The 16,751-nt window shown below is 46.4% G+C and overlaps 1 protein-coding gene across 2 annotated transcripts in view; it reads left to right on the plus strand.

Moving 5' to 3' along the window:
* Positions 1 to 16,751, plus strand: part of ath (ATP-dependent RNA helicase DHX33) — a 59,533-nt gene that overhangs the window by 36,157 nt on the left and 6,625 nt on the right. For both annotated transcript variants that reach the window (XM_050188392.2, XM_050188393.3), the window contains exons 17-20: positions 12,881 to 12,969; positions 14,222 to 14,288; positions 14,771 to 14,875; positions 15,745 to 15,878. In XM_050188392.2, coding sequence (XP_050044349.1) covers positions 12,881 to 12,969; positions 14,222 to 14,288; positions 14,771 to 14,875; positions 15,745 to 15,878 — 395 coding nt within the window. The remainder of the gene's footprint in view (positions 1 to 12,880; positions 12,970 to 14,221; positions 14,289 to 14,770; positions 14,876 to 15,744; positions 15,879 to 16,751) is intronic.

Below are 16,751 nucleotides of genomic sequence, written 5' to 3' on the forward strand. Positions count from 1 at the left end.
TTTGCAAGAAGAATTGCAAAACCATCACCCCAAAAAGATCATCACTACCTTCAAGTAGCAGCTTACCAGTGAAAGTTCATAATGATTGTGTGAAAGCACACCTCTCTGTCAGCTATTGGTTCAGGCTCACCATTTGAAACCTTGTTTTAGAGTGACTGCTCTCTCAGGTTCCTGCACAGCACATGTTGCCAAGTATACAAATGGAGGAAGATTAAGAACACAAAGTGAAACTTTTGAATTTTGTGAGAATGTGCAATTTGTACAGTCTAACGATTCCAAAATCTAGATTTACCTCTCTGTTGATGCAAATCCTTTGCATTAGATTCTGTGACATGCATAACTGCCTTTATTGGGAGACATTGTGGCATAACTAAAAACTGTTCATGACCTGCACCATGTGTTAGGGCCTCTGGAATGGCCTACCTTCCCAGCAGAGGTGCCGCATGCTTATCTTGGGCCATTCTCTCTGACTATCATAAATGTCAGAACACTGTGACGAAGGCTTCCATATCACTGTGGCACTACTTCACTATCACTACTTTCACCATGGTTGCGCATCAAGTGCCCACACTGCCCAAAGATGCAAAGCGTAAGGCAGTGGCGCATAGTTTAACATGTGAAGCACATACTTTAACACTAGCATCCTAACATGCTAACAATATAATGATAATGATAACATAATAATAATGCTAACACTAGCATTAGATCCCCTGTTGCTGTGAGTTTGTGTGCACTGCACCAAACATCTCAAGATTTTTTTCTTGTTTCTATGAGAGCTGATTTACATTGACTTGTGCGTCTATTCAAGAAGTTCTACAAATTGAGACACGATTGTGACCAACTTTTATTAAATATTCACTCTTAAGAGTGCTTTGTTCTTGATCAAATTTCACAGAAAAATTCCATTTTCCCAATCTGCACCTCTGAATAATATGCTTCGTACTCACCATGGTGGCGTAGTACTGCTAAGTCCAAAGGCGCGGAATCAAATCCCAGCCGTGGCGGCTACATTTTGATGGGGGTGAAATGCAAATGCGCTTATGTACCATCTATTGGGTGCACGTTAAAGAACTTGAGGTGGTCAAAATGAATCCGGAGTCCCCCACTACTGTGTGCCTCATAATCATGATTTTGACACGTAAGACCTCAGAATTTAATTTAAATAATATGCTTTGTGTTGTTTACTTGATTTGTCCACACATTTAGTCTCTGTAGTAGCTGAATTTTTGAATTACAAGGTGTATTTTCTTTGTCTGCGTCCTAAGCTATTGCAGGAACTGTTGTTTTGCATTATTTGCGTCTAGATATGGATGCGTCTGTCTTCACTCAAGTGGAGGACAAACTCATCCCCTCTTAGTGCAAATAACTTTTTTGGCTCTTTCTCCTGTTTTTTCGTCAGCGGTCGGAGGTTGGTGGTTCTCGGAGGTTGGAACAAAGGCACCTATGCAAAGAGCATGTGCGCTTGCATTGCGGGGCTCATTTGTTGCTGAACACCACCTGTTATAGCTCTTTGAAATGCATGTGATGTCCACCTATTCTACCGCTACAGATGTACTCGATAACGGCTTTGTTCTATACAGAATTGGGCAGTAAAAAAAAAAAACACTACCTCAACAAATACAGTAAAATCTCATTGATACGATCCCATGACATACCATTTCCCGGAACTAACATTCGTGAGTGAGAACACAAGAAATTACCCAATACAGTTACACCTCTTTTTTACCAGTTAGTACGTTCCCCCCCAAAAAAAACACAATCATTTGGCACCAGCGTTCAGTACATCATCAAACAACGATCGTCTCGTACGTTTTCCGGCCGCTAGATCCCATGTAAAAAAGAAAAAAGGCATGAGGCGCGTGTGATTGGAAACAGTAGCCACCTGCCACATCAGCTTCCCCACAATACTTGCCCGCCCATCTCACATAAAAAATGACACGTGTGCTTATCTTTATCGGCCAACCACGTTTCGCCGCTTAACAACTGTAATCGCACAGCGAGGGACGCGCCTGCATGTACCCGACGTTTCTGGAAAGTTATCGATGCTTCTACCCGGCTGTCTGTTGTCGCCGAACCTTGTGTTATCTGATTTCATCGCGTGACTCGAATGTTGTAGAACTTTGTGGAAGGCATGCGGGTCCCAACGATTAGTCTGGAACATTCGGTGACTGCTCTATAAAAGCCGACGCGCTTGACCCGCTGATCAGATTTTCGACGATCGCCGACAGTGTTCGCCGCTATCGTTGTGCTATAAGTGTAGCCTGTTTTTGTGGGCACAGGTTCGCCCAATAAAAGTTAGGTTTGTTCTTCACAGTATTGCTACTGTGTTCTTGAACGTCACCACCACGTGACATCTGGTGGAGGTGCTTTTCGTTCATGTACCGGACGCCCCCGACAAGCCGTGATCCAAGCCCGGACCGCAAAGAGAACACCAACGTAGTCCCGGAGCATCGAGCAAGCCGCCGTCTTCAACAGCTGCCCCCGGAGCACGGACTTCTACCTGAGAAGACCAAGAAGATTGTGGACAAGGCAACCCCAATGGCAGCCCCAGCGTCCCCCATCGTGCTGCAGCAGCCCAGGGAACCTCCGACGTTCCGCGGATCAACATTCGAGGACCCGGAAACCTGGCTCGAAACGTATGAGAGGGTCGCTAAGTTTAACAGTTGGGACAGCGACGACAAGCTGCGGCATGTCTATTTCGCATTGGAAGACGCCGCCAGGACGTGGTTCGAGAATCGGGAAGCCACCTTGACGACGTGGGATCTTTTCCGAAGCGGCTTCTTGCACACGTTCACAAGCGTAGTGCGAAAAGAGCGAGCCCAAGCACTACTAGAAACCAGAGTGCAGCTGCCAAACGAGACGATCGCGATCTTCACGGAAGAGATGGCCCGTCTTTTCCGGCACGCCGACCCGGAAATGTCAGAAGAGAAAAAAGTCCGCTTCCTGATGCGGGGCGTCAAGCAAGAACTTTTCGCAGGACTTATTCGTAACCCGCCGAAGACCGTAGCTGAGTTTTCGGCAGAGGCATCGACGATCGAGAAAACTCTGGAGATGCGCACTCGGCAATATAACCGCCAGGGGCTCACGCCGCAGTACGCCATCCAAGGATTGGATTCCGGCGACCTTCAGGAGACCATCAGGGCCATTGTGCGCGAAGAACTGCGCAAGGTCCTGCCTTCGTCGCAGCCCCAAGTGGCTTCGATCGCCGACATCGTCAAAGAAGAGGTGCACCGATCGCTTGGAGTTCCCGAGCTGCAACCACAATTACCGCAGCCCCAGCCAGAAGCGATGACATACGCCGCCGTCGCACGCCGTCAAGGTCCCCCTCCGCGACCACGCCAGGGCCCTGCAACGACGCAATTCCGTCGTCCGCCGCCGCCGCCGCCAGCACGCGCACCCGTCGCCCAGCGTACCTACGCGAGGAAGACGGACATTTGGCGCGCCCCCGACCACCGCCCGCTCTGCTATCACTGCGGAGAAGCCGGCCATGTGTATCGCCGATGCCCATACCGGGAGATGGGACTGCGAGGCTTCGCCGTCAACGCACAGCGCCCGAGGGAAGGTGAACGCCCTCGTGACATCGCCGACTACCTCGCCGCTACTAAGTGGAGCCCTCGACGACCGTCCCGTTCGCCGTCACCAGGCCGCTACCTGTCGCCGCAGCGCCGACCATACACTGGCCCAGCCCGGGGCCGGTCAGCGAGCCCGTATCCGGAAAACTAAAAGCAGCCACCGATGGAGGTGCGGTTGCTGTTCGTCGAACTGACGAAGATCCTCCGCCGCCGACGAAGACGACGAAGAAACCATCTCGACGACCTAATGACGACACGCCGCCGTCCCGACGAAGTCAGGAAGCCAAGACTACACCGACGAAAGACGACTTGACAACGCGACGTTCCAGCTTCAGTTCAACACGACGCAGCCGTGATCCGACGCCGAGACCTAACTGTAACGCAAGACAAAGAACCACCGACCTCGACGTGCTTCTCGACGGCCACGCAGTCACCGCCTTAGTAGACACAGGAGCCGATTACTCCGTCATGAGTGGACCCATCGCCGCCCAGTTGCGGAAAGTTAAGACTGCATGGGAAGGCCCTCAAATACGCACCGCTGGAGGACACCTGATTACGCCGACTGGGATCTGCACGGCAAGAATTACCGTTCATGACCGGACTTACCCTGCCACCTTCGTTGTCCTCCAACAGTGTTCACGAGACGTCATTCTCGGCATGGACTTCCTGAATCAACATGGCGCAGTCATCGACCTGAAGTCGAAATCGATAACGCTGTCACAAGATCAAGCGATACCGCCGGAGAGCTGTCGTAGTCACCACGCCTTGAGTGTGCTCGAAGATCAAGTGAGCATCCCGCCGCGCGCCAGCATTATTATTTCCGTCGGCACTGAAACACCCGCTGACGTAGAAGGCGTCATCGAGGGCGACCAACATCTACTTCTCGACCGTGAAATTTGCGTCGCAAGAGGGATCGCTCGACTCCACGGAGGGCAAGTGGAAGTTATGCTAACCAACTTCAGCCAAGAGTTCAAGCACATCAACAAGGGCACGACAATCGCATACATCGAGGAAATTGCGGAAACCAGCAATGCCTTTGTCCTCTCGGATTCAGCCGCATCTACACCGATGAGCATTGTCCCCGAACCAGACTTCGACGTGAATCCAAGTCTTCCTGTGAGTAAGCAGCAACAGATCAGAAGTCTTCTCCGACGATACAAAGACTGCTTTTCGACGTCATCGAGGATTCGACAAACACCAGTTGCAAAGCATCGCATAATAACCGAAGAGAGCGCTCGACCACTCAGCCAGAGCCCTTACCGAGTTTCGACGCGAGAACGTGAAGCTATTAGGCAACAAGTCGACGAAATGCTGCGCGACGACATCATCCAGCCGTCGAAAAGCCCGTGGGCCTCTCCTGTAGTTCTGGTAAAGAAAAAGGACGGAACCCTACGCTTCTGCGTCGACTATCGTCGACTGAACAAGATCACGAAGAAGGATGTGTACCCCCTTCCACGGATAGACGACGCATTGGATCGGCTCTGCAACGCTAAATACTTCTCGTCGATGGACCTCAAGTCTGGCTACTGGCAAATAGAAGTCGACGAGAGAGATCGCGAAAAGACTGCCTTCATCACGCCGGACGGCCTCTACCAGTTCAAGGTCATGCCATTCGGACTGTGCTCGGCGCCTGCAACGTTTCAGCGCGTCATGGACACGGTGTTAGCCGGACTGAAGTGGCAGACGTGCCTTGTTTACCTGGATGACGTCGTTGTCTTCGCCGGAAATTTCGACGATCACCTTAGGCGGCTTGCGACAGTGTTAGAAGCCATCAAGTCATCAGGGCTCACTCTGAAGCCGGAAAAGTGCCGCTTCGCTTACGACGAGCTTTTGTTCCTAGGCCACGTGATCAGCAAATCAGGAGTACGCCCCGACCCACAGAAGACAGCTGCCATCGCAAAGTTCCCGCAGCCAACCGACAAGAAGGCAGTGCGCAGATTCCTTGGCATGTGTGCCTACTATAGGCGCTTTGTCAAGGACTTCTCACGCATCGCGGAGCCGCTAACACATCTAACCAAATGTGATGTCGCGTTCAAGTGGGAAACGCCGCAGGCCAAGGCATTTCAAGAACTCAAACAACGCATGCAGTCGCCGCCGGTACTTGCACACTTCGACGAGGACGCCGATATCGAAATCCACACTGACGCCAGTAGCCTAGGCCTCGGTGCCGTCCTAGTCCAGAGGAAAGAAGGACTTGAAAGGGTGATATCGTATGCTAGCCGGTCGCTGTCAAAAGCGGAAAGCAACTATTCTACGACTGAAAAGGAATGCCTCGCCATCATTTGGGCAATAGCTAAATTCCGCCCTTACCTCTATGGCAGGCCATTCAAAGTCGTCAGTGACCATCATGCATTGTGTTGGCTAGCTAACTTAAAGGACCCTTCAGGACGGCTGGCGCGGTGGAGCCTCAGACTACAAGAATATGACGTCACGGTAATATACAAGTCCGGAAGAAAACACTCCGACGCCGACTGCTTATCGCGCGCCCCCATCGATCCCCCGCCGCAAGACGACGAGGACGACGACGCCTTCCTTGGGATAATAAGCGCGGAAGACTTCACTAAACAGCAACGAGCTGACCCGGAGCTAAAAGGCCTCGTCGAGTATTTGGAAGGAAACACCGACGTTGCCCCTAGGGCATTTAAGCGCGGGTTGTCGTCGTTCACGCTACGAAACAACCTGCTCGTGAAGAAGAACTTCTCACCAGTCCACGCCAGCTACCTTCTTGTGGTGCCGTCAGCGCTCCGTCCAGAAATACTGCACGCCCTACACGACGATCCAACCGCTGGGCACCTCGGATTCTCCCGGACGCTGTCGAGGATAAAGGAAAAGTATTACTGGCCGCGTCTGACCGCCGACGTCGCCCGTTACGTCAAGACATGCAGAGACTGTCAACGACGCAAGACACCACCGACAAGACCAGCAGGATTACTACAGCCGATCGAACCTCCTCGTCGACCATTCCAGCAGATTGGGATGGATTTGTTGGGGCCGTTTCCGATGTCAACGTCCAGGAATAAGTGGATCATCGTGGCCACGGACTATCTCACCCGCTTTGCTGAAACCAAAGCTCTACCAAAAGGCAGCGCAGCCGAAGTGGCGAAATTTTTCGTCGAGAACATCCTGCTGCGACATGGTGCCCCAGAAGTCCTCATCACCGACAGAGGAACGGCTTTTACAGCAGAGCTCACCCAAGCCATTCTGCAGTACAGCCAGACAAGCCACAGGAGGACAACTGCCTACCATCCGCAGACGAATGGTCTCACGGAGCGCCTGAACAAGACCCTCGCCGACATGCTAGCAATGTACGTCGACGTCGAACACAAGACGTGGGACGCGATCCTGCCGTACGTAACCTTTGCGTACAACACGGCGGTGCAAGAAACAACACAGATCACGCCGTTTAAGCTGGTTTACGGCAGGAACCCGACGACGACGCTCGACGCCATGCTGCCGCACGTCACTGACGAGGAGAATCTTGACGTCGCTGCCTATCTCCAGCGCGCCGAAGAAGCCCGACAGCTCGCCCGCCTACGGATCAAGACCCAGCAGCGTACCGACAGCCGACACTACAACCTCCGACGACGCTTCGTCGAGTACCAGCCTGGCGACCGTGTTTGGGTCTGGACCCCGATACGCCGACGAGGACTCAGTGAGAAACTACTCCGACGCTATTTCGGACCCTACAAGGTCATCCGACGTATTGGCGCTCTGGACTATGAGGTCGTGCCAGACGGCATTTCGCATTCACAGCGGCGCCGCGCACGATCTGAAGTGGTTCACGTCGTGCGCCTTAAACCCTTTTACGGACGCTGACGAACTTTGTTATTTGTTCTTTTCTTTGCTACGAGTTCTTTTGTTTATTAACTTCGTTTGTTTGCAGCATCGGGTCGATGCTTTTTAAGAGGGGGGTATTGACACGTGTGCTTATCTTTATCGGCCAACCACGTTTCGCCGCTTAACAACTGTAATCGCACAGCGAGGGACGCGCCTGCATGTACCCGACGTTTCTGGAAAGTTATCGATGCTTCTACCCGGCTGTCTGTTGTCGCCGAACCTTGTGTTATCTGATTTCATCGCGTGACTCGAATGTTGTAGAACTTTGTGGAAGGCATGCGGGTCCCAACGATTAGTCTGGAACATTCGGTGACTGCTCTATAAAAGCCGACGCGCTTGACCCGCTGATCAGATTTTCGACGATCGCCGACAGTGTTCGCCGCTATCGTTGTGCTATAAGTGTAGCCTGTTTTTGTGGGCACAGGTTCGCCCAATAAAAGTTAGGTTTGTTCTTCACAGTATTGCTACTGTGTTCTTGAACGTCACCACCACGTGACAGTATGCACTCAGTTTCCTGTTCTGATACCAGCAAATCTCCTCCTGTCCATACCGTCACACTGCGTTCATAGCTATCACCGCCATCCTTATTGCAAAAGCATCTTCATTTGTCTGCTTACAGCACATGGGACATAGTGCCGCTGGAAGCCTACTGCATGTTTTTAGCAGGTGATAATACCCCCCCCCCAAGAAAAGCTTGCTTGAAAAAAAGCTGGAAAAGCTTGCCACCCTTTATACGAAATGTCTCGTGACTTCAAGGGGTTCAAGAGAAATGGGAGAATGCCAACATTTGTGGGGATGCGTGACTCTCACGCCTCCCCTGAGATCTAGTTTTCCCGCATAGCTCGTCTCCTGCAGGGCGGCTTCGCCTGCGGCGGTCGGAGTGGTTGAGGCGCAGTGCAGGAGATGGCGCGAGTGTCGCGCTGCTGCGGGGTTACTTGGGCGCCGAAAGGGAAGGCGCTTGGTCTCTTTGGGTTCGGGAAGCGAGCGGGACGAACGTGCCGCCCGCGCGTGCGCCGACCATGCTTCTGCGAGACCGTCTCGCGTGGCCGCCTTGGACACCGTTCGCGTGACAGTACGCGCGATGCGACCAGGCGTTGGGATCCAGCATGGGGTGAACATATTCGCTCGCAATGCGGTCGCGGTAAGTCGGACTTCTAGATTTGTCGCGCGCCCATTGGCATGTTTTGGGGATAGCAACTCGGCTAGCAGGCATTGATCTATGAAAGGTGCAATAAATGTCCTTGTGATTGTTTGCACTACTGTGTTGTCGTTCCTTTTTCCCAAGAGTACGGAGGAGAACCCCCGTATCTCCCACACATTATACGAATCCACAAAAGGGAGACGTTAAAAGAATTGAAAAAAATTATAGGGCCATTAGCTTACTTCCAGTACTGTATAAAATTGTAAATTGTACTGTAAAAGGACAGGGGTAATTGGAGATCGCCGGCAGAGGCCTTCGTTCTGCAGTGGACACATAAAAACAGTCTGATGATGATGATGATGATGATGATGATGATGAAGAAGAAAATATTCACCAAAATAATTTCCAATAGAATAAGGGCAACACTTGACTTCAGTCAACCAAGAGAACAGGTTGGCTTCAGGAAGGGATGCTGTACAATAGGTCACATCCATGTCAACAATCAGGTAATCGAGAAATCTGCAGACTACAATCAGCCTCTCTGTATGACTTTCAGGAAAATGCATTTGATTCAGTAAAGATACTAGCAGTCATAGAGGCATTAAGAAATCAAGGAGCACAGGAGGCTTACGTAAATATCTTGGAAAATATCTAAAGATTCCAGAGCTACCTTGATTCTCCACAAAAAAAGTAGAAAGATACCTATAAAGAAAGGGGTCAGGCAAGAAGACACAATCTCTCAAATGCTATTCACTGCATGCTTGGAAGAAATATTCAAGCTATTAAACTGCGAAGGCTTAGGAGTGAGGATCAATGGCGAATATCTCGGCAGTCTTGCAGATGTTTGCAGATGACATTGTCCTGTTCAGCAACACTGGGGACAAATTGCAACAAATGATTGAGGACCTTAACAGAGAAAGTGTAAGAGTTGGGTTGAAGATTAATATGTAGAAGACAAAGATAATGCTCAGTAGCCTGGCAAGGGAACAAGAGTTCAGAATTTCCAGTCGGCCTCTAGAGTCTGTGAAGCAGCACGTTTACCTAGTCAGTCATTTTACCTAGGCCACAGAGTTTCAAACTTTGTGGCTTACCCAGGCCGAATTCTAGAAACACAGCTGTAAGCTTGCCGAAGCCCCAAGAATGGCAGTGCACATCCTGGGCTGCTCAGGCCCCACCAGCTTGGCACACGTTGGCATCTCGTGCTGCAATGATTCATGCAATGCTTCACATTACATAGGTGTAAACTACAGTTGAGTCTGTCAAAATTTCAGTGACTGTGAATCATACGTTTTGCCAGTTAGTTTTTCACGTTTTTTTTTTTTTTTAACTTATGAATGAGCTTCTACTATATGTCATCCAGTGCACCATTCCTTTAAAGGGGCCCTGAAACACTTTTTGAACATAGTAATAAATCTTGCACTAGATTCTGGCTGTTTCCCAACAGCCATGAAGAAAGCAAGAGTGTTACAGGTGGTAACCGAAATGAGTTGGGGGACTATAGGCCTAGTTCCATTCTATCTGCATTTTCTAAAGGTTCACAGAAAGTGATTTCAACTCGCATTAACAGTGTTTGTTCAAAGGATAACATCCTTGCTGACTGTCGGCATAGATTCTGCCCTGGCAGATCTACCGAAATGGCACTGTTACGCATGTCAAACGGAGCTATAATTGTTAATAATATTGATGCTGAAAAGCTAACATTGGGTATTTTTATTGTCTATAGCAAGGCTTTGGTTGTTTACATCATAACATACTACTAAGTAAATTGAACAGATACAGTATCCTTGCTGTGGCAGACGCATTGGCTCGATCCTATCTGTCTGTTTGAAAGGAGTGTCACTAGTGAAAACTTCTGCTGTTCGTATAAAGAAATTACACCAGGAGTGCTGCAGGGCAGTGATTTAGGTCCACTTTTATTGAATATATATGTGAACAATATTGCTTAAATGGAAGGTGATGTACTATATGCTGACAATACTAGGCTTTTCATCTCTAGCTATGATGTTAATGATCTTTTAAAACCTCACATTGTTCTTTGTAATTTATCAGTTTGGCCTTGTAACAGTGCTCTCAAGGTCAATAGCACCAAATCAAAAGTAAGGCGAGAGGCAAACAGTCTCGCTTAAATCAAGAGTTGTTCTTAGACAATCCGCCCATTGAATTTCTAAGCAAATACAAAGTATTGGGTGTTGCAATTTTAGAAGAAAGGAACTGGACGTATGACATTGAGCTGGTTGCGAAATCATTGTCATCGGCTGCTGATGCTTTATCATGTTGCCGCCACTTTCTTCAAGAAAAAGTAAAGTTTCAGATATATTATGCCTTATTTGAATCGCATTTGAATTATTAGGCCCTTGTGTGGGGCTACCACCACACAAAGAAATCTTCACTCACTTCTTCAACTTCAGAAACGTGCATGTAGCGAACATTCCCTATTTTCATTCTACTGCCCAACTTTTCACTAAATACAACATAATAAGAGCAACTAAGCTTTACGAATTCCAGCTATTGTATTCATTCTCCTTCGCTTCTGAAAATTTCACAGCCTTTTTATACCATGTGATGCGAAAAAAGTGATGTGCGTACCTGTGGCCTGGACAGGTAGTTAGTGCCATACAGGCGCACAAATTACCTCAAGCAGTCGTTAAAATTCACCTTACCTTCACTTTTAAATGGTTACAAAAAAGAAAATGTCATTATAAATACCTTGACCTGAAAGAAATTAGAGCGTATTTTTGTAAACAAGAATAAGTATATATTAAAAAGGTGAAAACCTCATTTTTATTCCACATTAATTGCTGCATATCATATTCATTGAACTCGGTGCTTTTTCTGATCACATTGTACATGATAAGGTGTGTCTTAGGCATGTTGACAGCAATGTCAATTTTCGACTGTATGTAGAGTGCTCGTGGAATGAAACATGTCAATTTAGGACTAACTAATGCACATACTTTTGTTGCTACCGGCTGCAGTTCGTGTCAGCTTGACATAATTTTGGCACATACATTGTATCGGAGTCCATGTCACCTTTGGTGACCAGATTTCTAGCGACATGAGATGGTACTCTCGAGTGCTTTGCATATATCCAGGGTTCTACTAAATGTTCCCTGTTGCATTGCATTCTATGAGCACTGTACATTGTTGTATGTGCTCTTATATGCATCTTAGGTGTGTTGATGACATAGTGTAATTTATGTTTCTTCTAGAACTACGTTGTAATTATTAAAAACTGTTTTTTTTTTATCTTCAGTATTGTATGTTGTTTGTTCTTCTATTTATTTATTTATATATGTTGAAAGATAAGTGTATGTTTTATGTTGATAGAAGACGTATTGCTGCAGTGTGAGTGCCTTCAGGCACATTCATGCTGTATGTCCGAGCTTTTCGCCTGATGGACCCCCAACAAACTTGCTGGAAAATAGAAGCATTCTCTATTCCAATAAAGCTTACTTCTCTCTCTCTCTGTATTCTGCTACCCATCTGTCATAGAAGCTTTCATGAACCTATGAGCTAAATATTACTGCACTCCATGCAAAGGGAATTTACAATCTCCTGTCAAACACAGCTAAATTCGCTTGCTCTTGCTTCTGCAATTTTGTCATAGAGTGTCATCGAAAGCATCTAGAGCCGCCAATGCTGTTGGCTGATTTTGTGATTGCAAGACCATTCTTAGTAATACATAATTGCTAATTTTAATGAAATAGATGAAAAATATATATGTATGCAATCTCAAAAAGACAGAAAAATCACTTCATCTTTGCACTGCGCATAGCTGCGTCTGTTGCCTGGGGCCTCCAAGAGGCAGCAGTGTGCTGTGTAGCATACTCTACAGCGGCCACCATAGGGTGCCATCGCGAGTCCTTGTTTCGCCACCATGACACTCAAGTTTTTGGGCTTTGCCTTCTTGGATTCGCTGTGTAGCTTCCAGCTTGCTAGTGTAGACGAAAAGTGAGAGCACTCCACTTATAGTTGAAGGGTTCCAAAAATTTTAGCACCATGTGATTCTTCAGACAACGTCCATTAATAGTGAGGTCACTGTACGATTAGTTATAAAAGTGTTTCAGGGCTTTAATAAAGTGAATAGTTTCTCTCTCTCCCTCTCTCTTTTAAGCTAATTAGGCAGAGTTATATTTCTCCAAGTGTGTCATAAAATGATGTGGATCAGAAAATGCAACCTTGTTTTTAAGCTAGCAAAAACAAAGTATCATAAACAAGTTGTTACAATAAGAACGCAAGCCTTTGTAAGTGACCGTCTCTGGTATTGAAAAGAAGCTGGTTCACTTTTTTGTTTCACTTTTCATCGTAAAAATAAATAATTTTGTTTCAGCTCACAGCCCTGGGTAAGAAAATGGCTGCCTTCCCCCTGGAGCCTCGGTTCGCTAAAATTATCCTGTGCTCAAAAGAGCTTGGATGCACGTAAGTGATTCCATCACCTATAGGCATGCTGTGGTAGATTCAGCTGTACCTCTAGGTTCAACACTAATCAGTTCTAAAGTTCATCTTGAGTCACTGGAAAAAGGAACATTTCATTTCGACAGTAACGGTAGCATTCAAGTTGAACTACTAGTACCTCATTAACAGGGGCTAACAAGAGTGCATCACACTGGGCATGTAACACTGGCTGAACACCTGGACTTGAGCAAAATGTTGCACCTGTACTACTGTTGCTGGTGCTCTATTATTTATTGACCACTGCAGTTTTTCCCACCTTGTTGTAACTTTATGGAAGCCAACCCATTAGTGCACTGTCTTAGGAAGCATGTAGCTCATAATATGCATAGTAGTGGGATTGTACCAGTAGCCAAAGGAAGTAAACAACGCTGTGGCAAATGACTTCAAGGGGGACATGTGCAGAATCTGTGTAGATGCGCCGGCCTTTATGTCATCAGACGCTTCCATTTGCTTGTTATTCGTGTTCCTGAGAGCCTTCACATTGCTCGGACACTGCAGTGGCATGAACTTCCTCATTGTTGAGTGCATTTGTTAGCTGCTAGCACTACTGATGTCTATAAAGAGAACATCAGACTGATGAGTTTGTAGCAGACGGTGCACCTCACAAAATCTTTTGGGCTTTAAATTTTGTGATGTTTGGTTTTGTGCTTATTTTCTGGTTAGAATGTGCAATGATCACAATGTATCTTTTAATCTGCAGAGATTCTCATGCAACAGTTTTTGGCAGATGATATTAGGCGTTAAGGCGTTAAATACCTCATACCATCTGCCAACAACCTCTGCATATTTTAGACATTTTGCCATTACTGGTAGTGGCAGAATGTCTGCTTTTGTGTATTCAACACTGTATGTTATGCAAAGAAAGAGAATTTATGCAACATGCTCGTTGCACTCTACAAGGTCTTCCTAAGCCCATTACTGTTTCTACAGTAATGAAGGTACTGTAATATGCACTGATTAATAGTGGATGAATGAGGGAAGCCTCAGCCCAGAACATTTACTTCAACAATGGGACTCTTCCTTGTTGCTGTCATAAAGACAAGACCCCTTGTCAAAAAGTTGACTCTGGGCTGAGACTTCCCTTGCTCATGCTGTATTAATCAATTCGAGTTTCTGTATTCCTGTGAATCTTTTGTCTTGTTTGGATTCATCGTGCACATTACAGAACTTTGAATTAGCTGCGTCACTGCTAATTGTTTATCTTTTAACTCTTTAGGGACGAGATTCTGACAATAGTATCTATCTTGTCTGGTGATTCCGTGCTGTACTTCAATGAAAAGCAGGTGAGTATGTTTACATAAATGGACTTAGAGTTGGGCTAATTGGTCTTGAACAACAGGCATGTTGAGCACAAATTGCAAATACGCAGATCTGTGAGCACTTGTGTTGTCATATTTCTCTCTCCTCCCTGTATATTTGTGCTCAACATGCCTGTTGTTAGAAAGCACGTTTACTGTGGAAATATTTGTTTCAGAATCCTATATTTTAACACCTAAGTCTGATGCACTATTGTGTCTTTAACATATTTGCTGCCTGATGCTTTGATATATTATGAATATCATAAATAGCATGGATGCTTAGTCAAACTTCATGGTTTATATTGATATAGAGATTTCAACAGTGGACAACACTGTGTCCGGTCTATTTTTTTTTGTTATATTTAATTACTGTGCAGAATTATGTATACCTGGGCTTCCTTATGTGCAATGGAGCAGTGTTTCACTTGAAAGCTGATGCAGTTGATTATTCTGTTGCTTACTCGCAGAGGGAACGTGCTGCTGAGGTTTGGAGAAAATTTCAGTCAAACGAAGGAGACCACGTGATGCTACTGAATGTCTACAAGGCTTACAAGAGCGTCAAAGGAAACAAGGTGAGAGGGGATTAAGTGAAATGTGATGTCTGCGAGCCCGTAATGACGTGCATCCATTGCTTGAGTAGTAGTTATACAACCGTAGAACCTATCAAAACTGAAGTGCATTATGCCCTTGCCGCCCTTGCATCCCCACTCTTACCGTTGCATGGCACATGAATCGACTTCAGCCAGGCTGCCTTGGAATGAATGCTGCAATGTTTTTATTGGCCATATTAAGTAAATCTGCACGTAGCCAATGAGGCCTGTGATGTAGTATTGCTAGGGCATTTTTAACTTGTCATGTTTTTGTGTTAAATGGTGTTCCAAGCCATGTACTCGACCCTAAAAACACACTACCAAGCATCTTAGCGCCCTAAGTAGTTTACTACAATATACTTGTTTCTATCAACCATTTCCATTCAGGAACTGGATAGGTCATGATGCATTAATTAGCTTCTTTCCTGCAGTCGCTGCGGCTGCCACGTGTGAGTGCAGCGCTTTTGTTTACTTTTTTATGAGCAACATCATCGTACCTAACCTTATTGCTTCACAAAATAAGCATATTTTGCAGTGTACCATGATGTCACAAAACTGCGATGACACCAGGATCGTCATTGTGAGACCAACTTTGATATCAAATTTAAATGTCTTATGTTTCCAAACCTTCATGCTTGCCAAGTGTCATCCTTTTATGTGCGGTAAGAATGCGGTGGAGTTTCTACAACTTGTAATTATGTGTCGGAATTCGTGCTGCAGCTACGCAGCCCGCTTTGACCCCTTCAGTGTTATCCAATCACATTGTAATTTTTCTGGCACTGGAAGTTTTGCATCTGATACCTATGGTTCATGATCTGCAAACGAGCAATCTTTGCAATGTTTCTGTGCAGGCTTGGTGCAAGGAAAACTTTGTCAACAAGAAGAACATGCTGAAGGTCATTGAGATTAGGTCCCAGCTGGCTGACCTGTGCGTGAAAGCGGGTGTGCCATCGAGATCATGCGGTCAGGATAGCGCGGCATTTCGGTACTGTGTTGTTTTCATGAATTTATTTTGTACTGTTCTACATTCAGACTCCTGCCAAAGACAAAGCTGTGCTTTGTTATAAGCAAGCTAAGTGAAAGCATGACTGTGCATACAAATAATAGAGGCAGTGAGACACTACAGTCCAAGTTCAGCTCATGCGATTCATTATAGACTGCAGCAGCTGTGAAAGAAAATTAATTTTGTGTTTGCTAAAGCACACTCAGACTTAATGCTGGCCTGCTTTATGAGTGTCACAGTCCATGTTGCGCTCACACCTGTTGTGTTTTGAAATAGCCAAAATAAACTCTGGAATTTCATCCAGTTACGAAACCCACAATGGTATCGTCAGCCATGGTGTCCTGCTGCCGAACACAAAGTTGCAAGTTTGATTCCCAGCTGCAGCACTTGCATTTCGATGGAGGCAAAAGGCAAAAATGCTCAGGTGCTTGTAATATTTAGATGCACATGAAGGAACCTTATGTGGTCTGAATTAATCCAGAGCCCTCCACTATGGTGTACGTCATAGTCCACTTTGCAGTTTCAGGATGTTAAAACCCACAATTGAAATAATAGTGTCATGTTATGACCAGAAAACCTGCCATAGGACATTGCATGACACCTAGGCAGCAAAGATATTTTAGTGGCTCTCATTGTCCGTGAACTAGCTGGAATCATTGCTCTCAACACTAAGCAATTGCCAACGAAAGGAAACAAACACAAGCTTGATGTGGCATTAGTTATGTACTAGCTATATGCTAAAATAAGAAATAACATGTAGTGGTACTGTCTCACAACCTGATTATGAGACCAGCAGCATATGTTTGTCTGTGAAGTAAATGGGTGCCATCACAGTGAGTTCTTTCATGTCACGCA

The sequence above is a fragment of the Dermacentor andersoni genome, chromosome 2 (genome assembly GCF_023375885.2).
Source record: "Dermacentor andersoni chromosome 2, qqDerAnde1_hic_scaffold, whole genome shotgun sequence".
Lineage (NCBI taxonomy): Eukaryota > Metazoa > Arthropoda > Arachnida > Ixodida > Ixodidae > Dermacentor > Dermacentor andersoni.